General features: G+C 48.6%; 1 protein-coding gene across 5 annotated transcripts in view; it reads right to left on the reverse strand.

Moving 5' to 3' along the window:
• Ptpn3 (protein tyrosine phosphatase non-receptor type 3) overlaps nt 1–25,079 on the reverse strand; it is a 109,677-nt gene that overhangs the window by 66,872 nt on the left and 17,726 nt on the right. For 4 of the 5 annotated variants that reach the window (XM_041656975.1, XM_041656973.1, XM_041656976.1 and 1 more), the window contains exons 2-5: nt 8,477–8,631; nt 3,437–3,544; nt 3,315–3,357; nt 774–852 (exon numbers count right to left, since the gene is read on the reverse strand). In XM_041656975.1, the coding sequence (XP_041512909.1) occupies nt 774–852; nt 3,315–3,357; nt 3,437–3,544; nt 8,477–8,614 (368 nt within the window). In that variant the 5' untranslated portion in view covers nt 8,615–8,631. Of the gene's footprint in view, nt 1–773; nt 853–3,314; nt 3,358–3,436; nt 3,545–8,476; nt 8,632–25,079 lie in introns of those variants that run through there. The other variant, XM_041656977.1, reaches the window with a different exon arrangement.

The raw sequence follows: 25,079 nt of genomic DNA on the forward strand, positions 1-25,079 counted from the left end.
CCTTCCCTTCCCTTCCCTTCCCATTCATCCCGCACGCCCCAGTTTCCCTATTCCTTCCCCTCCCTTCCCTCCCCTCCCCTCCCCTCCCCTCCCCTCCCTTCCCTTCCCTTCCCATCCCATCCTTTCCCATCCCATCCCATCCCGCAGGCCTGTCTCCCCAACCAGAAAATCCACTTGCCAGGACCAACCAGGGCCAGCCCAGCCTGCAAGCTGGAAGGGTAAACAGCTGCTATCACTGCTCACTCCCCCCTCCCATCTGCCTCCCAAACTTCCTAAACCTGCTGATTCACCCAGCAACAAGATAGGTCCTGCCAGATCCCACTCCCCTTCCTCACCCCTGTAAAAGGGGATCTGATGGAAAGTTCTGGTTACAGCTAAGCCTTGTCTTCCTCAAGGGACTTTATTCCGGCCCCTCAGATTCCACGTTAAGTGCCCTGTGGGTGATTGCTCTACTCTCGGCCTGCATGAGAAGAACTGGCTTAGCATCCTTAATACTCATAATGTTTACCAGATAGAGGAAGGGAGAGAGAGAGGGTCTCCACGCACTGGAAATTACACCAGTTTGGGGCTGAGACACAGGCCACAAACTGAAAACAAAACTGCCAGTTAAAACTTTCAACCTAGGCACCCCCAAGGTTTTCTTGGATCACGATAGTTGGGGAGGTCATACCCCAATCAAGTTATGATTTGGCTAGAAAACAAAGAGCACATTTTTGGGGGGCTCCCGTTTTGTACAGACTAGATAGAGAATCTCAAGAGAAAAAGATCATTACCTGGTTTGCTCCTGTTGCAGTGTGTTGGGATCGGGTATAAAATATCTGACTCGAAAATGCAGGGTACAGGGGAAACCTCCTATAACATTTTTCAAAGACAAATTAGGTTTTCCCTTAAAAAGAAAAAAGTCAACGCACACAGTTGCTACTCCCCATAAAGGGAGCACTTTTCACTCAACCCCATTTTCCACTATAAAAGCTCCGACTTCAAGTTCAGAGTATATAAGTTAACAGTTCATAAGGCCCCAGTGTGGGATCACCTACTTCCGGTTGCACATCTGCCTTAGGGCCCTGCTCAAACTATGATACCCATACTAAAAATGTTTTAAAGTCTTAAAACCAGCATCTATCCATAAAATTCACAAAGAACGGAAGCAGCCTGCATTTAGCTTGTGATTTATGCCTCTGCAACATTTCCAGGTAGCCTATAGAACTTCACCACCACCATGGCTACATGCGGGCTGGTGGATCTATTTCACAGTCAGGGACGGAACTGCCTCTCCTGACTGGGCACCGGTGACAAGACCAGAACGCTCTGTAACACTGACTCAAGTTTTTGACTTGATTTTTTTTTTTTTAACTAGAAAACACTGTCACAATTTCAAGGTAGATCACAACAGTCACTGTGACCCTGAGTGCTCTACCACTCAGATGTGACTTAGGCATCAATGCCAAGAGCCAGTTTGCCTGTGGGATAAAACTAGCCACGAGTCTGACCGAAGATCACTGTTGCCAAGACATGGGGAGACCCGACCTTGTTGACTTCACCCTGTCTCTGGCACTTGGTAAATCTGCCCAGGTCCTGTCTCCGGGCTCACATAGCACTTTCGTGATCTCTGAAACCCAAGTCCTTCTGTGATCTGCCCAGCTGGCTAATCCTTCTGCTCATCTCGTCTTCTGTCTTGGTTCATCCTGCCTCCACTCTGCCATCTCTTAGTTCCTTCCTTTGTCACCTCTGGGATGGGGCTAGCAGAGTCTTTAATGGTGGGTGGGTGGGTATGCCTCTGTCTACACACCTAGCTACCAGTGGGTGGCGCTCGCTCTGAGGCAAAGTCATCATCGTCGTCCCCCATCCCGCGTTCACTGTCCAATCTCCCCCTTCCTTTATTTGTTACTTTGGTGTTTCAGGTACAGTCTCTGTCTTTCTTGGTTCTTCTGTGGACTCAGAGAACATGCACACATATGTGTGTGTGTGCGTGCATGTGTGTGCTGTGTGAGCCTGTGTGTGTGCATGTGTGCGTGTATACACGCACAAGTGAATGTGCATAGTACTATCACAGAACTCCTCTTTGCAACTTCTACATGTGACCTTGAGAGCAGGGCTCAAATCTGGCTTGACCGCATTTCCCAGGTTTAGCACAGTGCTTTGCCTTGGTCAGAGCACTTAGGGATGTGTTTGCTGCAAGAATGAGTCAGAGAGAGAATGACAGACAACAGCTACCTAGGCCTCATGTGACTGGCCACCTCCTGTGGGTCAAGAATCCTGAAGGGGACAAAGTAGGCTGAAGTCCCAAGAGGCAGCTAAGACACCTCACTGTGAGGAAGCAGGAGGCGCGCTCAGCCACAAAGGGTCAAAGAAATGAGAGTTAGCGCTTCCCTTCAGGTAACCGGTGATATCTGTGGAACTCTGGGGAGTGGCCATGGACCCTGGGTCAAGAGGAAAAGCATTCTTTACAGAAGGAGGAGACTGAGGGGCGGTTCAGAGGAAGTCGTGCAGACTGGCCAAGTTAGTCTGGGACAACAGGTACCTATCAGGGCCAATGAGAGCCGCAAGGGCAGCTAGGCTGAGAAGAGGTGGCCAGAGGGTAGGCTGGGCATGACCGGAGTAGCTGTGTCACTTGGGGCTGAGAGTAACACAGGGGGCCACTCAGGACAGATGAGCCAGCATCTGTGGGAAGTATGTTGGAAGCTGTTGGAAAGTATGAGGGTTTACGTCAGTCTCTCTTTGTGTGTGTGTGAATACATGTGAGCATACATGCATGTCTGTGTGCATACATGCACACGTGTGTCTGCATCTGCACGTGGAAACCACAGGCTGATGTCAGGATCTTCGTCCACTGCTCCCCATCTAATTTTTTGAGACAGGGTCTCTTACTGAACCTGGAGCTCATCATTTGGCTAGGGGGTCTGGCCAGCCAAGTCCAGGAATCCCCCTGTCTCACTCATCCTCCCAGCACTGGGATCATGGGCACGCACCAAAGTGCCCAGCCTTTTACATTGGTGCTGGGATCCGAGCTCAGGTGCCTAAGCTTATACAGCCAGCATGTTTACCAACTAAGACATCCCCCTGGCCCTTTTATGTCTATTTCTTATCCTGGGCTGAGAAGGCCCACCCTTCATCCTCGTTCTCCCTTATAAACAGAAGCAAAGGCTCCCTTGTTGTGCGCTGCCTCCTCTCTCCTCACTATTCTGCACAGCTGGAATCCTTAAGGCTGCTCTGAAGCGCAGCCTAAGCATCTCTCCCTGGCCCCGCCCCCTTAAGTCCCCCAAAAGATAGATGGCCACACCCCCAAGAACCAACACCAGTGAAGTCATACCCACCTTTCAGCTGCTTCCTGAGGGGTTTGCTTGCCTCGAGCCATCTCTGTGGAGTGAGAAAACACACATAAGCTGCAAGACCAGCCGAAGCAGGCAAGCAGCACTTCATATGCGGGGACACTCACGGGGGAGTCCACTGGGTCGTCGCCATGTTGCAAGCCAAAGTACTCCTTCTCCGTTACGCCCAGATGGCCGTAGGCCAAATCCAGAAGTGACTGGCCCAGATCTTGTTTCTAGATCAGAAAGCAGCAAGTGGAGAAAGTATTAAGATGAACCAAGAACTAGAACTAGAAGCAACAATGTTGTCGTTTTTGTTTGTTTGTTTTTTACTGTAGAAAAAAAGGGAAACTAAACTCCTCAGAGTTTATGAATAGCTACTTCCCAGAGTTAACAAAAGCATTAATAGCACTGGGGAGGCAGAGGGAGGCGGATCTCTGAGTTCGAGGCCAGCCTGGTCTACAAGAGCTAGTTCCAGGACAGAAACCAATGCTACGGAGAAACCCTGTCTCAAAAAATCCAAAAAAAAAAAAGCATTAATAAATTTCAGGTTCACAAAACTGCACAAAGGATATAAAGTAGGGTTAAGACAAACTATATAAATATGACTGAGACACTCTGAGTTTAAGAGATTGGGGAGAAAGGTAAGTCAATAGAGTGCTTGCCTTGCAAGAGTGAGGACCTAAGCTTAACTCCCCACAATTCACGTGTGTACGATGGAAGACACAGCCTGGGAGCCTGCTGGCCAAGCAATCTAGCCAAGTAGGAAAGCTCCAGCTTCAGTGAGATCGTGTCTCAAAAACCTAAGGCGGGGGCCAGAGTGGTTGAATATTTCCTGCACTGTGCAGAAGACCGAAATTTCGTTCCTAGCACACAAGCTGGGCAGCTCACAACACCTGTAACATTCCAGCTACAAGGGGCCTAATGCTCTCTGCTGGACTCTGATTGCATGGGCACTATTAATGCAGACACATAAATGATAATAAAATCTTAGTGGGCGCACATTTTCAATCCGTGCGCACAGGAGGAAGGGGCAGGCAGATCTCTGTGAATTTGAAGCCAGCCTTGTCTACATAGTGAGACCGTGTCTCAAATGAATATATATATATATATATATATATAGAGAGAGAGAGAGAGAGAGAGAGAGAGAGAGACAGACAGACAGACAAAATGGTTCAGAAAATAAAAATAAGGTGGAGAGCAATGAAAGAAGTCACCCAATATTGGCCTCTGGCTGCACCTGTCAGTCAACCTGACTGACGTATCAAGCTCCAGGTCAATGAATGACTCTGAGAAATCACATTGCAGGTTGTTTTCTGGCCTCTACATGCATGTGCGCGCACATGCGCGCGCGCGCGCGCACACACACACACACACACACACACACCACACAACACTGCGAACTTAACTGAGCTTTCTAAATTGCTTCTATCCCTTAGCTGAGGCTCTCCAGTGACTTCTGGAAAACGCACGCGTTACACAGCAAACACACCATGACCTGCCGCGGATTACCCACAGCAAACGCTAATCCCAGGTCAGCTCCTGTTGGCTGCTTGGGGCCCAGCTGTAGCTCCTTCCCCCGGAGGAACCCAGAGAGTGTGCAGCGAGGAAAACTCTCCACTAACAGCTAAAAATACTCGAATGCCATCCAAAATACCCTCGAAGTGACTTGGCACACGTCCCCTTGTGGGATTATCTGCCCCGCTGCTTCTCGGGCATCAGAAGTGAGAAGCCGGTGGGGACATTCAGACACACTTCACTCTGGAGTGGGACTCAGCGGCCTACTCCAGTGTTTATGGGGCAGCCTGATGTGGGCGCTAGGACAGAGCCACCGCAGCGCTCTCCTTCCTCGGTGACTAACACGGAGTGTCAACTGCTGTCAAGGGCTTGGAACCAGTCGAGACACAGCAGGTAGAGTCCTTGGAGGACGCCATGAACAGTGGGATCCACCTGGGGACAGGGACAAGGAATCCCTCTGTGTCGGGATGACAGGGTGGAGTGTCACCCTTCCCTTCTGTCTAGTGGGCCCACCCGGCTTGAAGCTGATGGCACAAACAAAAGGTGGCTTTGGTTGGTGGGCGGCGGGGGTGGGGGGGTGGAGGGTAAGGGGGAGAGATAGAGCAGCGTGGAGCATTTGGAAGACTTCAGATTCTATTTTAAGAGGTCACCCTCCCAGGAATGCTATCAGCCCAACCATTTAGCTCAGGACAATGCAAGTCAGAAATAGACAGGTAGAGAGAGGCTCTCCCTGTGAGCTTCTGAGAGCAGGGAATGTGTAGAAAGTGGGTCGCTGTGACCAGGGTGGGGAGAGTTAGGTAACTCAGACATTCTTGCGGCAAGATCTTTGGGGTGACTTCATGGAATCCGGTCTGTTGTAGAGAGCATGAGCCTTGCCTATTTCCAGAATGCACCACCTTGTATCCTGAAGGCTCTAGAAGCTGCCAGCATCCGTCGCAAGAAAGTCTCTCCATGGGTAAAGACAAAAGCCCACCTGTTCCCCCAAGTTACCAATTCAGATACAGTGTGTGGTGTGTGTAGTGTTTGTGTGTGTATGGTGTGTGTGGTGTATGTGTGTGTGTGGTGTGTGTAGTATTTGTGTGTGTGTGTGTTGATGCTGGGATAACATCCACCACCCTCATCTCATTATTTTGGACAGGATTTCTTAGTGAATCTCAAGCCAGGCTGGCTGGTCAGGGAGCCCAAGAGGTGCTCTTAGCTCCACCTCCCACTTTAATTTATTATGTCATTAGCAACTGTAATTTATTGATACCACACTCACTTGGCTTCAACTCTGCAAAGTAACCCTCAACATCTGCCTTGCCACTGAGATCCAGGCACTGGGAGGCGCCATGCCCATCATATCCACGCTAGGCACTGAGATCCAGGCACTGAGAAGCGCCATGCCCATCAAACCCACATTAGCCACTGAGAACTGAGAGATGCCATGCCTGGCAGTCCCACACTATCACCCAGTATCACCTGACCATTTGACTCGCATCAGTGCAATGCCAAAGCCCTGTGTTCTCGCTGGATTGCGTCTCTCACCTCTGAACTGCAGAATCCAAACATTCAGGTATCAATTCTGCTCAATTCTCCTCCTTCCCCAAAGAATTAAAATAGAATCAAAGCCATGTGTGGTGGCACACATCTTTAAGCCCAGCACCTGAGAGGTAGAGGCAGGTAGATCTCTGTGCGTTTGAGCCCAGTCTGATCTATACATCGACCAGACCAGGGCACAGATATACAGTGAGACCATATCTCATGAAAAAGTAGGAGAAGGGGAGGACAAACCAGAGCAGCAAAGCACATCAGAGAGGCCTGCCAGCAAGTCCTATTGGTCCCATCTTCCAGGTGCCTCCTTCCAGTCATGCCCACAAGACTGCTCTGTCCACCACCAGAACCTGTCTCAGAGACTGCGACTCAGTCTCCCAATCATCTCTATCCCTGGCTGCTGAGGACCGAGTGACCCTTAAGTCAGGCCATGTCAGGTCTCTATCCAGCCCTCTCTACACTGCCCAGTGTAGAAGCCAGCGTGCCCAGCTTCCAGTTGGCCTCCCACCCCCAACCCTTCTTGATATCTCTGACCTCACTTTCCTCTGGCTCTCCTCCCGTGGGGCTCACGCTGTTCCAGATGTGCCAACCTTCTGCCATGTGGGTCCCAGGCTTGACCGCAAGCACCTTAACTCACTGAGCTATCTTGTCCTTCTCTTTCTAGACCTTTCTCGAGATGATAAATAACACATCCCATCCTCAGAAGAACCAAGCATGGCCTTAGAGAGAGCCGAAGAACCGAGTGGGGCAGTGGGAAGGAAGGCAGGGAAACAGATCTCCGCTAATCACCGCCACTGTTGGCTGGCGCTTGAGTGTTGTGGGCTGCTGAGGACTTCTCGAGCTGCTCTGGCCCTGGTTTGGAAGAACTGAAAACTGCCTTCTGCCCGCACCAAGAACACTAACAGTAGAAAGAAGAGAGAGAGAGAGAGAGAGAGAGAGAGAGAGAGAGAGGTTTTATGATTGGGTAGAAGATGAAGGGTGTTAGTGCAAGCCTTTGATCCTAGACAGATGCAGACAGATCTCTGATTTCTAGGCCAGCCAGGCTTTGACAGTTAGTCCCTGTCAAAGGGGAAGAAGGAGGGGTAGTGGAGCAAGCAGTAGCAGCTACAGTAGGAGTCTGTTAGTTTTCATTATGGTTTAAGTGCTATGGGCTTTTCTGCTCAACAGCCCCCCCACACACACACCATTGTGTTTGTTTGTTTTAAGACACAGTGTCATGTAGCCTAGGCTGGCCTCAAACTTTTGCTACTCCTAAATTCACCTCCCAAGTGCTGAATCATAGGAATTTACTACCATATCCAGCCCATCTCCTTTCCTTTCTCTGCATATTTTTTTTTTCAAGAGAGATAGAGTTTCCCTGTGTAACAGTCCTAGCTGTCCTGGAACTAGCTCTTGTAGACCAGGCTGGCCTCGAACTCACAGGGATTCACCTGCCTCTGTCTCCCAAGTGCTGGGATTAAAGGTGTGCACCACCACCGCCCGGCCTCTCTGCATATTCTTTAAAAGATGGGGTACAGGTGACTTGGGGCCAAACTTGATGCTGTGAGGCTTGAGAGACACCGAGAAATCCTGGACATAGGTGGTGTGTGGAGCGTGGGCGTGCAGCCGGCTGAGGCAGCTGCTACTCTTGCCTCTCACAGCTGCTTACGGGAAGACCTGAGATCAAGGGCTCTGAGCAGGAGCCAGGCCCTTGTGGAGTGCCGCCATCCATGAGGCTGAGCATCTCACAGGGCACAGCTGCGTGCCCAGTCCTGGGCCAGGGCACCCGACCTGTCCTCAAGGGGTTCACAGTTTAGTAGGAGACTTATAACCTAGTGATTCTTACTATTTTTAAAATTGCAGAGTCACGTGGGCTCTATACAGAGTATGGTCATCCAAGGGCCAGTTCTGCCTTGGGGGAGGGAGGGAATGGAGCTATCAGACAGGTCCCTCAGAAGAATGGAAAAGGTGAGACAGGGGCAAAGGTTGCAAGGCTATGCCCAGCCCAGACTCAGCATCTGAGATCTGAAAACTTAAGACTTCATTTTTCAGTCAATCTCTTACAATTTTATAAGCCAAGAACTTAAAAGAATTTCCTCAAACCCCCCTCCCCCCTCCAAAAAAAGGGGAGTACTTACGTTAACTTTAAAGGTCTGTACCACGCCATCCAAAAACCGTATACTACAGATGACCTCGGATCGAGTTTTCTCTTTGGGTAATTCGGAGGTTCGTATATTATTAATTCTTCCACCCAACGCACGTAACCGGGAGGTCATAACGACCGCTGAGTAACCTGTAATATAAGACGCCTGTCAGTGCTTTCAAAGGCAAAAGATCAAGTCCCATACAGTTCCTCACATGGGCCGGCTTGGGTGCCCAGAGCATCAGCTGCAGAACCTGCAGGAAGGAAAGAGGGTAACAAGCCATCTTTGCATTTTACAGTTGACCTGGGGGTCAAACGACCCCTTCACAGGGGTCACCTAAGACCGTCAGAAGACACAGATATTTACGTTATGGATTTAAAACAGATGTGCACTGCTGCGCAAGGGAGTCCAGACCCTGGCCCTCACACTTTCATGGCAAATGTTTACCAGCCGAGCATTCTCCCCAGGCCCTTGAGATGCTTTTAAGAAAGAAGCAACAGGCTGGACTTGGTGGCACAAGCCGTTAATCCCACTATTCGAGAGGCAAAGGCAGGTGGATCTCTATGAGTTTGAAGCCAGCCTGATCCACAAAGTGAGTTCCAGGGCAACCAGAACTACTAGAACTGAGACTTTTTCTCAAAACAAACAAGAAACCCCTTCCCTGCCCCCCCCCCCAAAAAACCTAAAAGGAGGAAGTGGGGGAGTATCACGTGGCAATTTAAAGCCTGACCACTGTGTTTTGGAAGAGTAAGGAAACTGGTTCTACCAACCGCTCCATGATGGGATGGTAGGATAAAAAGGCTAACGAGATTTGAAACCGAGCACACAGCCACAGCAGCCCCGCGGGTGTGCTGAGTGTCTGGACCGCCACAGAGAATACAGGAAGCACAATTCAGCATGGAAGGGAGAAGATGAGATTAACTAAGTGGAAGAGCGAGTGCAGAAGGAAGCTTTAGAGCGCACGTGCCCCTCCCTGCTTCAGCCGGGCTTCCGGGCTTCCGGCTTTTCCCCTCACTCTGGGTGCTCCTAACAAGTCCTGCCCCTTCAGGGCTGCCAGTCTCGCAGCTGGTTACACAAGGTGTTGTAAACGTTCTCAAGCACGCTCACTGACGTGCGACACTTAGAACTCACGGTGTGTGCTTCGAGCTGTGTTTCCCACTACACACCAAGCTCCATGAGAGTAGGAAGAAGGTCTGGTTTTGTTCACTGTACCAATGACACCCAGCTCTGACAGGCAATCCATTAAGTCCTTGAGTAAACCAATAAATGCCCAGAAGGATTAGACAGAAAGTGAAGTCATAAAAGCCTGGGGGTGGGGGGAAACCACGTTAGAAAGTGACAGGAAGCTCAGGCTGACAGAGCAGTGCAGGCAGGACAGAAAGATGGCGCGAGGGTAGCTGGAGGGGAGATGTCCTTCAGTCCAGGGCTCCTCCCACTGCAAGCTGAGGAGATGGAGCAGGACTGGGCCAAAATGCAGTGATTCTGAGTGGGGTCTGAGTGACAGTGAATCTTAGTCTTCCAAGTGATGCTCGAGTTAGACACTAGCCATCCAGGGTCTGTCTGCTCTTGGGGAACAAGGCTCAGACACCCAGAAAGACAGCACCAAATGCCAGGGCAGGGCCAGAGGTAAAGACCCGGACGAGCAGTGAGAAGACAGACAGACGTGTGTTACCCTGCAGAGAGAGACCAGAGGGCGGAGCAGACCAGAGACTGAAAATTAAGTCTCCGGGACAACAGGGATGGATACAGGAAGAGGACAGAAGCGGTGCGCTGGGTCCCTAACATAAATTTAAGGAGTTCTAGGTAAAAGTTCTAGCTTTCAAAAGTAGCTAGCTAGGATAGGAAATCTCAAATATTAATGAAAAAATTCCTGGGACTGGCAGTGAGAGAAAACACACACACACAACCACAGAAAATTCCACCCACCCCCAACTCCTCCATGCCCTTTTCAATAAAAATGTCACCAGAATCAGGGATGCATTTTCTGAGTAATACAAAAAGTTATCAAAAGACAACAAATGTGTCCCCGACTGCGTTATCCCACACGCAACTGAAAATGTCAACTCCGCTGCTTGCTTCTTGTTGAAGAATCTCGGGTGAATTGTGCTTTTTGGAAGCTATAATAGCACCATTATGAAGTGTAGTATTAACAGGCAGCACCCCTCAGAGCTTCCTGAGGCAACTTCTGAAAATGAGGCTTTCATTGGTCCTACCTCCCACGGGGACTCAGCACACGGGGCCTTTGGGAGTCCCTCAGAGGGCAGACTGGCAGCTGAGGTTCAGACAGCAGCTTTTCACATCGCTGGCCTTAGAACATAGCCAGATCTGCAGAGCAGATAGAGCAGACAGTCTCACACAGACCCTGGACAAAAAAACCAACAGGGACTTCCAGGAGGAACCCAGGAATGAAAACAACATGAACTGATGAGCCAACCACAGGCAGAGTTCAGATAGCCATTCCCCTAGGCCAGCATGGGAATCCCAGCACTGGAAACTGAACTTCCCAGCATGGTCACAGAATATACTCAGAGAGACTTTTCCCTTTTCCCTGATTGTCACACGAAGGCCTTGGAGCCTAAGAGCGGTGTCATTGAAAGGTATTTTATGAGAACTGCAGAATGTTCTTCCTGTGATTGTCCTCAGAGCAAACCCGGATAAGAGCTTGCCCGCCGCTAAACTACACATTATCAGGCCAGGAGGTGTTTCCAGATTGTCTTGAAATTGTATCTTAAACAGTCTGCTTGGACAACAGACGCTGAGTAATTGCCCTGTTTCCTGTACCGCAGCAATTGGGGAACTCGGGGTTTCTATGGCTTCCTTTATAAGCCTCTTAATTCTGAACAAAGTCAAAACCCAAACAGGAACACAGTGGCCTCGGTAACCACAGACCATCACAGCTGTAGGTGAGAGCACTGACATCATGGGAGCCAAGCCCACGATTCCAGATCAACAAGCTACAGTTTGCAGAGGGCTGGAACCCTCCACGGGGTCTACTGTGATTCAGATCTTAATCAAGGATGAGATTCGGAAAGCATTTATAGAAAAAGCATGCTCTCGTGATGCACACAGCTGGGGCTGGGTCAATCCTGCAAACTCAGAGATGGAACACTACAGAAGGTACCTCACACACACAAGATATCCAATAAAAGGCATTGTGTATTTATGTCTATTTATTACCGTGGAGATGGGATCTCAGGCAGCCAAGGCTAGCCTCCAATTTACTACATAACTGAGCCTGGGCAGGCCCAAGTGCTAGGATTACAGGTCTGCGCCACCATGCCAGGATGCAAGGCTAAGCTTCAGATGTGAACAGGTGCTGGACTATAGAGTCCAGATTTTATAGGGCTATCTTGATGTCAACTGTCTTGCAGACAGAAAAAGGTTTCCTTTCTCGAATGTTAATTACTTTTAAAGCAATTCACTGGGTGTTCAAAGCCAGTCACTGCTACAGACGTTAAATACCTCTGAGAGGGGGGGAGAAAAATGGAAATTAGACCTTTAGCTGAAAAATGTGTTTCAAGGCCTAGGGATGTAGCTCAGTTGGTAGAGTGCCTGCCTCGCATCCATGGGGCCCTGTGTTCGACCCACAGTACTGCATAAACCAGGCAACACCCACAGGCAATCCGGCACCTCAGGCGGAGGTAGAAGCTTAAGGTCTCGAGACTTTAAGAAAAACAAACAAGTAAGCAAATATTGGTTTAACGGAGACAGGGTCTTAGGTCGTTTAGGCAGGCCTAGAAGTTGTTAGATGGTCAAGGATAGCCTTGAAAGTCTTGGTGCTCCTACGTCCACTTGCCAGATGCCAGGACTAGGCAGGCCGCACCACACCCTGATCTTTTTAAAGAAAACAGTCTGGATTTACAAAGAACGGGGCATGTCGTTTTCTATGTCAGAAAACCACGGGTGGGCCTTGCTCCTAGAACCAAGCCAGGCAAGCACACGCAGGCTGACCTTGGCAATACTACCATCTAGTGGCCACCATGAGAAAGCACGCGCCTCAAACCCCGTGACTTGGGGGCGACGCAGGTGTCAGCTCTGATCCTGTTTCCCAGGCAGCTCGGCTGCTTTCTCCTAATCCTTCTTCCCCACCGGGCTGAGGAACGCGTTCTTCCCCTCTCTTTCATTTTTTATTTTCTTTTCTAATTTTGAGTATCAACAGATGACCAATCCGCTGGAGAGGGAGCTGTCTAGCACAGAAAAGAACACAACGTACCATCAGCCACCTGAGGCAATGACTCACCAAACTGCCAGCATTTCTTTCTCAATTATCAATATTTAATAGATGGGAGAGAGATGCTTTGTTTGGCTGCTAAGAGAGTATCAGTATTGCCTTTTCTTTTTGCTGGGAACACACAAAAGTTGGGCTGCATTTTGTACTAATTTAGTCTTGCGGTGGGGTGGGGTATAGAGGGGGTCAACCCTGTCCTTAACAATCATATCACACATGCTTTATGGTTCTTCCTGAAGAAAGCAAACCAGTTCTCCAAGTGCTGTGTCCACCTGACATATGATGTCCCAGGCCCTGTTTTGAGATCAGGCTAAGTAAGGTGTTCCTTAAATACTAAAGGAAGTGGGCGTGCCTTCCTACCAATAAAACTTTACAGCGGTGGAGAGGTGATTCTGGGGACAAGGCACTGGTCATCTAGTGTGAGGACTGGAGTTAGGGAGTCTGGATCCCAGCGCCCAAATAACGTGGCCACCTGTAACCTCCGTGCTCAGGAGGCGGAGGAAATGGGAGGTCCCTGGGCGGGGCAACTGGCTACCTGGACTAGCAGAATCCATGAGCTCCAGCTCTGAGTTGAGGAAGAGAGGGTATCAGTACATAAAATGGACCTTGATGGTGGAAGACATCTCCCACCAAGCTCTGGCCTCGGTGGGCACCTGTGCTCAAATGTACACAGGCACACACACATACACATAATTAAAAACGTAAGAGACAAGCAGGTGTGATGGTGTACCCCTCAATCCCAGCACTCCTAAAGCAGAGGAGGGTCTGATGCACATAGTCTTGTGCACACGCCCACACAGACACATGCACAGCACCCAGGGCTCGCTCTCAGGCACAGGCTACGGGTCGGATTATCACTTTACTCCTAAACTCTTCAGCACGGGTCTCCCAAGACCAAGGACATTTCTCTCCTAACCACAGTGAAATGACTGCACCCAAGTAGACAAATGCCGAACAAGCATTTATCTTACAGCTCATAGTAAAGTTTTACAAATTAGTCTGGGCCTGTCTTCCCTTACTCCTGCCTCGAGATGCAATCTGAAACCATACCTTATTTACTGTGACAGAGAAGCAAACCTCTAATAAACACCCCTTCCCCCCAGACAACGATACAGGCAACCCGGGAGCCACTGTCAACCACAATCTCCAGGATTTCTTCTGGCTTTGCCCATCTGTGCCTATGACCAGGGTCTTGGGGGCCAGAGTGCAATGTCAGCTTCCGAGGCTACGTTACAGTTATTTCCCAGAGCTACATAAAAAGCAGCTATCCCATCACTCAGGGTGGGAGAGGTGCTTCCTAGAGCATTGCTGATGCAGGGGCAGAGTTCTCCAGTCTGTATGTCAGGGCTGGGATGAGCACAGGTGTCCAAACAAATAAGGAAAGTTCAAAAAGTGCTCTGACACCTGCTGTCCTGGCTTCTGCCCTCAAAGTAGCGCGCGTCGTCCTGACCCCAAATTCTTATCAATCTGGAACACCTGAGAATAAAGACAGACACACGCGCACACAGGGCATCCCTCTCTGAAGGACATGCAAGAGACAGCTAAAAAAGGAGCAGAGAGAGAGAGAGAGGTGCCTACATGGAGTGTGATTTATTAGGCTTGCCAAATGTTTGAAGTTCAATTCAGCCCAAGTGAATTAAAAATCAGTGGTTTTCATTCTTGCTTGTGAAATGCCCGCATACATAGGAAAACACATCCATCACCATGGCTTTGGCTGATCAATTTTAATTATGTGCTGGTAACCAAATTATGACGCGGCACACGGCCTCTGACCTTTTTTCTCACGGCTGTGATTTCTGTAAACCGATCAATACCATCCACTCTCATTTTTACTTTTCTGGCTTTCTTAATTTCTTAAATACAATGCAGAACAATACAAAGGTTATTATACTAATTTACTAGTAACTTCAGTTTCCAATATACACAGTCAATACTGAACACCTACTAAACCAGGGGTGGGGAGACGGCTCAGTGTGTAAATTGCTTAGGGTTTGAATAGGATTCCCAAGCACCTATGTATATGCTGGGCAGGCATGGATAATCCCAGCATTCGGTAGGCAGAGATGGGAGACCATGAGAAGAAGCTGTCTTCCTCTGCCTCAAAGAATAAGGTGGGGAGAGTGATTGAGGGAGGCTCCCAGCATCAACTTTGGCCCTCCACAGGCACACAAACCCACACCACATGTAACACACACACACACACACACACACACACACACACACACGTAACAACACACACAGGCACGCACGCAGGAACGCACGCACGCCCACCCACACTGTAGGACTCAGCCATGACAAGCTCCATAGAGGCCAGAGTCTCAGTAGTTTACCCTGAGGCAATACCTGGTTCTGAGAAAGACCACAAACTGAGACTACCCAGGCACCACCCAGGAACAGACCCTCCAAAGGAAATTCCTAACGTTTCAACCCTGGTAGATAGGATCACCTGCCAGCACACACCCATCGCTTTTCACCAGGACACCCCTAGACAAATGTCAGCCAATCAGGGGTTCTAAACTTTAGAAATCCCTCACCCCACACCCTGCTAATGTAACTTTTCTGGGTTTTGCCTTTAAATAATGCCCTCTAAGGAGGGTCGGGTACCTCCTCTTGCCCAACTGCGCCAGTTGCTTTGAGGTCCCTGCCAATTTGTACTGTGCACACAATGAACCTTGCTTTTGCATTTCAGTGAGTCGGTCTCCCTGGTGGTCTTCTGGGGTCCCCATGGACTAGGCACAGCACACACCACATGTAATGTACACACATACCCATATCACATGTAACACATATACATTCCCACACCATACATAACACATACAACATGTAACACATACCCACACCACATATAACATACACACATGTAACGCATAGCCACTCCACACGCACGCACACATGTCACATGCACGCACATACCACATGTAACACACACATCTAAGTTACAAAAACAAGTTTCTTCGTTAAAAAGGCATTTTTGCCATGCATGGTGGAGCACATTTTTAGTCCCAGCACTCGGGAGGCAGAGGCAGGTGGATCTCTGTGAGTTCGGGGCCAGCCTGGTCTACAGAGTGGACAGCTAGGACTACACAGGGAAACCCTGTCTCAAAACAAACGAAAAAAACAAAACCAAACACAAACAAGGCATTTTCACATTTATTGCTAGATTAATGTTAAAGTCGGTAAACAACTTCTCTTAAGTTTATATGCCAAAAAAAAAAAAACTTTAAAAATACTTTTAAAGCTTAAAAGCCTGCTAGCCAATGGTAATCACAATGATGTGAAAACAAAATGTAAAAAAAAAAAAGACCGGGTAGGCTTTTGCAAAAGGATTTAATACCTTTCGTTCCTAGGAAGCCATCAGCCCTGACTTCACACAACTCTGTCCCTAGATCTTTAACTGGTTGGCAGGGGTGGGGGTAGATGGGGGGCTCCCAAAGAAGCCCCACCGTCACCAAAGCTGTGGAGGGAAAATTTGTCCGATCAGTTCAATTCGAACCAAGACCTGTAATTAGCACCCTTGTTCTCAGACGACTTAAAAATGCCAAATAGTTTTCTTATTCTAGAGCCCAGGGTTTGTTTATAGGTTTTATTTATAATATGGACAGCCTGGATATAGGGAGGTTAAGAAGTGGCTTCAGCACCTCTGAATGCAGTATAAAAAGCAGGCTTATGGAGCCGCGGGCGGTGAGAGGTGGCCTATAAACTTTATAGTATAAAGGGAAACAGGTTCCCAGCCCTGTAGGCCTCAGCAACCTTAACACAGATTTGCCTGGGGCAAGAGGAAACCAGGCCCAGCCTGGGAGCGTGGCCACTCTGTGTAGGTACAGGAAGCCCTTTTCAGGACAAAGGCAGCCAAAAGTCCCCAGGTCCCAGGTCTCCCTCAGGTGGCTCTTCTCCCGGGCTGACAATACCTGTTGGAGAGACTGTTGAAAATGAGATTTTTTTTTTATTAGTTATTTTGATGTTTGGGAAGACATTATCATGCTGAAACCACACCTCACACCTCACAGGACCCACCTCTCCCCTCAGGATTGTTTCCTGGGAGACAGGCAGTGTGGGCTGTGCTGGGTGGGCCTGGCCCATGCACTCACCCAACAGGCACTGGGTGAACTTGCCCTGTTCTCTACCACCTCAGTGAATCCAGAAGCCACAAACCTGCCTGCTGGGACAAATGGGTCAAACACAAGGTCCAGAGATGGATGGTTCTGACCAGGCCATGCTGTAGAAAGAGACTTTTCTAGAACTTAATTAAATTTGGGCCAGGGTGTCTCCCAATGGCCTCCAAGTAATCCCCAAATTCCAGTCTTATACTAGAGCATTTTTTGTCACCCCCCCCCCCACCTTTCCTACTCCCCCCACCCCCACCCCAGGACCAGAAGATCTTGTTTATAATTACTTTTGGCTTCCTTTGTTATTTCTTCGGCAAAGGAGTTCCGGATCATTTACTCACTCAGTATTCATTTACTCGGCCCCAGGCCAAGCCAGGAAGTGGCAAGCGAGTGGGGGGAAGGCAGAGGTGCTGGGAGCCTAGCTTCCACAGGATAAGAAGCCTAGGGGGATGGCTACAGAGCTGGGGACCTTCCGGGCTGATGGGACCAGCTCACCACAGTTTCCAGGCCCCGGGGAAAGACTCCCCAGCCGCGGGACCACCGAAAGGTCAGGAGGGGAAGTTCAGGGAGGTTTTAGGAGGTCTGGGGCCTCTCTTGCCTGAGGGATAACTGAGATCTTAGTGAAAGTTCAAGGAAGATTAGGCCAGGTTCTTTCAGAGGCTTTTACACAAAAGAGGAATCCGGATCTGGTGAGAGGTTTAGCACCAGGCAGTCGGAAAGTGGGAACTCCAGCTTAGGAGTTCACTCCTCCTAGTGAGGAGGAGCCTCGGAACTGCTTAGGGCTCTCTAAGACTCACTTTACTCACCTAGAAAAAGGCCGATTTCCCTCCCTCCCCGGACTGTTTGGAGCCTTTCTGAGAATACGTTTGCAAATTAGCCACTTTCTTTTGTTGTTGTTTTTATCTTGTTTTTTGGAGATGGTGTTTCTCTTGGTAACAGCTTAGGATGTTCTGGAACTCTCTTTGTGGACCAGGCTGGCCTCGAACTCATGGAGGTCCGCCTGCCTCTGCCTTCCAAGTGCAGATTAAAGGCGTGCACCACCACCGCCTGGCTGAACTGATTCTTTTTAACCCAGTGGTTAAATAGGTGAAATGCATAGGTTTTAGGGCCCGGGAGATGGCTTAGTGAGTGTGAGAATGTGGGTTCAAAGGTGGGGGTCTAAGCTGGCCACCTTCTGTGTGGACTCCCAGAGCTCCTGTGGTAAGATGTGAGGCAGAGACAGGAGAATTCCCAGAGACTCACAGGCCAGTTAACCTAGACTATAGCACACAAAAGTGAAATACAGAAGAAAGACCCTGATCTCAATCATGGGAGAATGCAAGTACCAACAGCCATGTTTATCCTCTGATGTCTACAAACAGGCTATGGCCCTCGTACACACAGGCACCCTCAAACACACAGTACACTTAAAGGAACAATAAAAGAAAGACAAAGGGCACATATTTCTGCTCAACAGAAGAAAAAGCTTAAGGAAAAAGGCTGCATAATATACATAGTTACCAAAATCATTTGATAACCCAGAAATTCAACTTTTGGTAAAAGGAAGTGTCAAAAATATGCTTAAACAATTATGTATGTATAAGTATAATCATATTAGTATAACTTAGAGAAAAAGAAATCCACTTGTCCATAGTTAAGTACTAGATGAATGTAAACTCTCACACACAACCGAAAGCAGTCTTCACACACGCAAAAAAAAAAAAAAAAAAAAAAGGCTGCATAAACAAGGGAGATACAGAGCTACTCACTGGAAGGGTGGGGGAACTCTGAAGAATCTAGTGGAATGTGGGCGGTTCTTAGTTGACCAACGCCCATCACTAGAGGTAACAAGTGGAGGAACTCGATGACACCCGTGTTGAGAAGGATACTGGAGAGTATGATAACTGGGGACCAAAATCCTATCACGACTTCTGTTTTGAAAGTACCCAGGGTATATTTCTATTTATGGAAGCCATTCCCAACTTCTCAAACTGTCTTCTGACACAGATTTCCATGGAAATCATTCTAAATGGATGCCCCATTCTTGGAAGTTTTAAACGGTCCATCAGATCATGACCTGGGGGGCAGAGCCGTATGAAGGCACAGCAAGGCGTTACGTAAGGCTTAAAAACTGGCAAAGAAGTGTGCTCGGTTCTTAGCACTTTCTCCCTAAAATTAAGTGACCATCCTCTTTTCATCTTGCCTGTGGATAGTTCCACCAAGCTCAGAACAGACTGGAAAAACAGGATGGAATAAATTTACTCTACAGGAACATGAATCAAGTTGCATAAACTTTACAAAAATACTGTGTTAATATTTGCCCTCAGTCGTGGCCACACCCACTTGGGTGTCAGCCTCTGATATTTCTGTCTTGGGCTCCAGCCCCCGCCCCTTTACAGCCAAAAGCAGCAGAAGCCTCCACTAAAGAAAACAGCTAAAGTCACTTGGAAAGGTTTGAGATGTGCTAATCACGGTGAGTCCCAGCCAAGAGGCTGGAATCTCACAGTGGACTGTCCTGCCAGCCTCTACCCCTGCCAACAAGCCTGAAGCCAGGGACAGCCTGGCCAGGAAAAAAAACCAATCCTCACGACCGTCGTGCCGAGCCTTCCCCAAGCTTTTATCTCAAGGCAACACAGAAAAGGCTCCCAGCCTTACCCTTGCTCCCAAGCCCACTTTTCCGAGTACTTCCATTTTGATTATTCAGCTGAGGAGGCTTTTCTTCAGCTACCTTTTCTCTCGTGGCTTTCCTAGGCAGGAGCCCTGAGAGGCTCATTCTAGCCCTAAAGCCCTCTGCCTGGAAGGCCTCAATCCCACAGGCCATCTCGGCCTGGACGAGGTAGGCATTGTAACCATGCCAGCTGCCAGTGCCTCTAGAAACAGAGATAAAGATGTACTTTCATGGTGCCTATTCAGCTTCCTGGGGTTTTGTCACTTGATAAAACGAGAGCAAAAGACTAATAAAACTCTTTTTTAAGACTTAAAACAGCCAGGCGGTGGTGGCACACACCTTTAATCTCAGCACTGGGGAGGCAGAGGCAGGTTGATCTCTGTGAGTTCAAGGCCAGCCTGGTCTAAAGAGCAAGATTCGGGACTGGGGTGGGGTGTATGACTTAAAACAGAGTTAGTATGCAAAATGCTGGTATTTGGGACTAAGTTGAAAGAAATGCATATGAACATTCAAACACCATATTCTAGAAACTAAATGTGCAAAAAATTGCAGAAATGTATAACTGTCCCTAGTATTAATAAAAGCAGATGTTTAAAGTCTTAAGAAAAAAATGTGCGTGTATATGTGTGTGTGTGTGTGTGTGTGTGTGTGTGTGTGTGTATTACTGGCATTGCTGCATTTATTTGGACTGAGCCCCAACATGTGTTGAAGGTCAGGAGTGCTTGGTGACTTGAATAAAGCCCATTTTAGGGGGAGTATCTCCAAACGCCTAGGCTCCACCACTGGCAGACAGACTGACAGACTCTGGACAAACTGACTTCCTAGGTCTCAGCTGTTAACATTCCCTGGGAGCAGCAGGTTTCAAACCCAGGGCAGCAGAGGGCCTGTTCTCCCACTCCCGTAGTCAACGTCCCTCTCACCTCATTCCTATGTCCCTGGGCTCTGACAGGGCGGCTTTGGTCGGCACTGCTCCATTAGACAGGTCAGTAGCTTAGACTCAGAGAAGCATGCCCAGTCAACTCCAGCAGTAACGTCGGTTCTACATTACACACTTGGCAGCTCCGAGTCTCCTGACCCGTGACACTGGGTGGGGGGTGAATTACAGGTGATTCACTGCAGGTAAAGCAGGGCCCCACACTTCATCACGCTGTCTCTGTAATTTACTGGCTACAGGGCCATTCTTATCCCGGTGAGATAATCTCCACGAGCACTCCCCCGGGCTCACAAGTAGGCGAATTTCCTCATATGAAGGAAATGGTCCAGAAAAGCTGCCTTTCTCCCCAATTAATTCTGCAACATTAGAAACTCGGGGCATGATATGGCTGTGTATTACCCGTGTTCCTCTACTGCAAGGTGACACAATGCTTTGAACAGGTGCCCCAGTAAACGTACAGAAACAACCTCCAAAGGAGGACAGTCCCTTTTCTGTGAAGGTCACGGCCATTTCAGCCCCTCTCCAAATTGAGAAACATAGCAAACGCTGTCCTCAGTTTGGTAAAAAGGTGTGTGTCGGAAAGCCTTGTGCGCCAATCAAGGCCAGCAGAACAGAAGCCAACTCAGGGTTAATTATTAGCTTCCAAAGAGCAGGAGGGAGCCCACAAAAGCCTGAGGCCAGACCCTGGATTTGACCTTGGGCCCCTCCTAGTCTACACTCCCAGGGAGGTCTTCACAGTAGCCAGGACTTCGTAAACTAGAACTCAGACAGACCCTAGCCCTTTACACTTGCCGGTACACCCAATGATTCCAGACGGAGGATCTAATAAAGACAGTCATTGGAGACTATTAGGTAGGGGGCATCCTGGTGAGGCAGGGACACAGGATATAACCCAGCCTCAAAATCTAACACACGAGTGGGGAGGTGCTCAGGCCCAGCAGAATCTCCCTGGATGTGCCCAAGCAAGGTGGTTCTGGGCGTCGGGTGACAGTTGACCCTGGAGGAGAAGAGAATGCACAGGTGACACCTAAGGACCCGCTCTGGGGAGCATACCTAAAACAAAGCAACAAGCCAACCTGCAGGGCGACTTTGTTTGAACTGTGTACATCTGTTTCAGGACATCACAACACCTGGGCTCTACATCATGCCTGTTTTGCATCATCACAGAGCTCTTGTCTACCGGTTTTACTGTATTCCAAGTGAGTGTGCATGCCTGCAACTGGACATTCAACCGACTCTTCATCAGTGGAGCTCAGGTCTCAAAAGGACACACAGAAGGAAAGAGCAGGCGACCAGGACAGGCACTAACTTCCTGGCTGCAGGGCCAAAAGAGGTGTATTTTCTGGTAAAACCTCGAAAGCTGTGTGGGCGTGAGCTTCCAGGAAGAGGCTAGACCAATGCTCAAGCAAAAACCCAGCAAGACCAATGAACAGGCTGTGAAGGACGAATTGGAGCGCGGTGAGTGGGGGGAATCACCCATGCTGTTTTCTGACTTTTTCTTACCAGACAGAGCAATCTTTACACCGAACTAGATGGGCACAGAGAGCCATCCTGAATGCCTCTCATGGTCAGTGAGACTCAAGGGAAATCCAGACCAGAGACAGGAGCTGGGTTCGGCGCCTAAAGTGAGTGAGCCTTTGTGTCTCTGAGGTACCCTCCTGTCACAGCACACCCCCAGGGCTCCTGACAGAACCAAGCTTTCCCTGGACACATCAACCTTATTTCTTAATTGTGCTCCTAAAACTATGTAGGATATCTAGAATTGGCTATTTTACCTCTTTTAAGTACAATTTTATATTCATATGCAATATTGTGCAATCATCACTGCTATCTATTTCGAGAAAATTCCATCATTCCAAACAGAAACTCTGTACCTGTTAAGCAATAGGCCTCTACCCAACTCCAAGCAAGCTCTCTCCCTTCTGCCTCTGAGGAGCTACCTATTTTTGATCTTTCATATAAGTGTGGCCTAGTTCGCTTCCTATTGTGATAAAAACCATGGCCAAAGTCAACCTGGGGAGGAAAGCATTCATAGGGTCATGGGTTACAGGCACAAGGCAGGATCTGAAGCAGAGACCGTGGAGGAATGCCCTAATTCCTGCTTGTTCTTCAAGTCTTGTTCAGCCCACTTTTACAAACCCCAGAACACCTGCCTGGGGGTGCTATCTCCCAAAGTGGGCTGGGTCCTTTTTCATCAAGGAGCAGTCGAGAAAATGCCCCACTGACTGGCTTCCAGGCCAATCTGATGGAGGCATTTTCTCCACTCAGGAGCCTCTTCCATTTGATTTTAGCTTGTGTCAAGTTGACAAAACAAAACAAAACAAAAACAAAAAAACTAATGAGGATGTAGTAGAATCACAAGGCATCTCCTTTGGAGTCTGCCTCGCCATTCCTAGGCATACCCTCTCTGTTAAGAATGTGTCAAAATCCATTTCCTTCTCATTACCACCTAACATTCGGTTCCTTTAGCTCAGTGCAATTTCCCACAGGCAGTCATTCATCCAAGCTGTGTCCACCTTCCTCCGATTGTGCCTAAAGATGCAATCAACTTCAGTGTGCAAGAATCCATTTGGAACTGGGCATGGTGGTGCACACCTTTAATCCCGGCACTAGGTAGGCAGAGGCAGGTGGATTTCTGAATTCAAGGGCAGCTTGGTCTACAGCACAAATTCCAGGACAGCCAGGGCTACACAAAGAAATCCTGTCTCATTACAGCAATAGCAAATGTGTTTGTCTGGCTGCTTCTTCAATGCCTAAGGACAGACTGCCAGGTCATGTGGGAGCTCCATATCTACCTTTTTCAAGATGTGCTGCCTAGTTTTATGTCAACTTGACACAAGTTAGAGTCATCAGAAAGGAGGGAACCTCAATTAAGAAAATGCCTTCGTAAGATCAGACTGTAGGCAAACCTGTAGGGCATTTTCTTAATCAGTGATTGACGGGGGAGGAAGGAGGGCCCAGCCCGTTGTGGATGGATGCCATCCCTGGGCTGGTGGTCCTGGGTTCTATAACAAAGCAGGCTGAGCAAGGCATCATGAGCAAGTCAGTGAGCAGCACCCCTCAGTGGCCTCTGCACCAGCTCCTGCCTCCTGCTAACAGCTGGGTGTCTCCCCTCCCCTTTCTTCTAGTTCTGCCCATTCTCCTAGGTCTACAGAAGTATCTCATGGCGTGGGTTCTCCCAGCCATAATGACTAACGACAGTGCGTGTGCCCTTTCATGCATGCTTACTGGCCATCCACCTTTAAGAGAGATGTCCGTTCAAGTCCTCCACCCTTTACTGCGATGAACTTGTCAAGATTAGAGCTGGTTGGGGCTGGAGAGATGGCTCAGAGGTTAAGAACATTGACGGTGAGGCAGAGGCAGGTGGATCTCTGTGAGTTCGAGACCAGCCTGGTCTACAAGAGCTAGTGCCAGGACAGGCTCCAAAGCCACAGAGAAACCCTGTCTCAAAAAAACCAAAAAAAAAAAAAAAAAAAAAAAAAAAAGAGGCAGAGGCAGGTGGATCTCTGTGAGTTCGAGACCAGCCTGGTCTACAAGAGCTAGTGCCAGGACAGGCTCCAAAGCCACAGAGAAACCCTGTCTCAAAAAAACCAAAAAAAAAAAAAAAAAAAAAAAAAAAAAAAAGAACATTGACGGTTCTTCCAGAGATACTGAGTTCAATTCCCAGCAACCACATGGTGGCTCACAACCATCTGTAATGAGATCTAGTGCCCTCTTCTGGGGTGCAGGTATGCACACAGGCTTCTGAACACTGTATACATAATAAATAAATAAATCTTTAAAAAAAAAAAGATTAGAGCTGGTAAATTTTAGGACACTTTTTAAGGATTTATTCTTAAACACAGTGTGTGTGAGTTTGTGCTTATGATCATAGTGTCCGCAGAAACCAAAGAGGGTCTGGCAGGCCCTGGAGCTGGAGTCTCGGCTGTTAGGAGCTGCTTGTAACGTGGGCATTGTGAGCAGAACTCGGCTCCTCTGGGAGAGCAGCACTGACTGCGGAGCCATCTCTCCAGCCCCTAATTTCAGGCATAATTTCCTAATGTTAAACTTTTATGGGTTTATGATTCTAAAGCGCTTTCTCCTGTCCTATAAACTACCATCACTTATGTGATGCCCCCAAACTTTAGCTTTGATGGATCTCAATGTACTACTTTATCCTTTGTGGTTTGGGCTTCTGGTACCATATGCCAAGAGTCCACGGCTACATCCAAAGCAATAAAGAGTCATCTCTACGGCTTTCTCTAAGAGGTTTTCGGGGCTTTAGGTTTTATACTAAGGTGATCAAACATATTTTGAGTTCATTTTTTTAGATAGTGTATGAAGCGGAGCTAACACATGAAGACTGATCTGGGTTTGTAAAAGATGAGCCCCATGGCTCAGGCAACCAGCCCAGCCCCCAGCCTCCCATCAATAGTGCACTCTGGGTAAAGCACTATTGGTAGGAAAACCATTCTGGAGCGTGTAAACCCCTTCCAGAACCTGATGTCCTTGACTGCCACCCACAGCAGTCAGAGAGCTGCCTGCTCCCCCACAAGGAAGTTAAATCTGATCAACTAAACAGATTAAAGACTAAATATGTACAAACAACCCACCCACGGTGTTTACACACACCCACTGGCTATCCTAAAACGACACAATATCAAATAAACACCCCTGAGTAATGACAGGATGGAGGGTCCCAG

The sequence above is a fragment of the Microtus oregoni genome, unplaced genomic scaffold, assembly GCF_018167655.1.
Source record: "Microtus oregoni isolate MIOR12 unplaced genomic scaffold, Mior012 000008F_ref0000371, whole genome shotgun sequence".
Taxonomy (NCBI): domain Eukaryota; kingdom Metazoa; phylum Chordata; class Mammalia; order Rodentia; family Cricetidae; genus Microtus; species Microtus oregoni.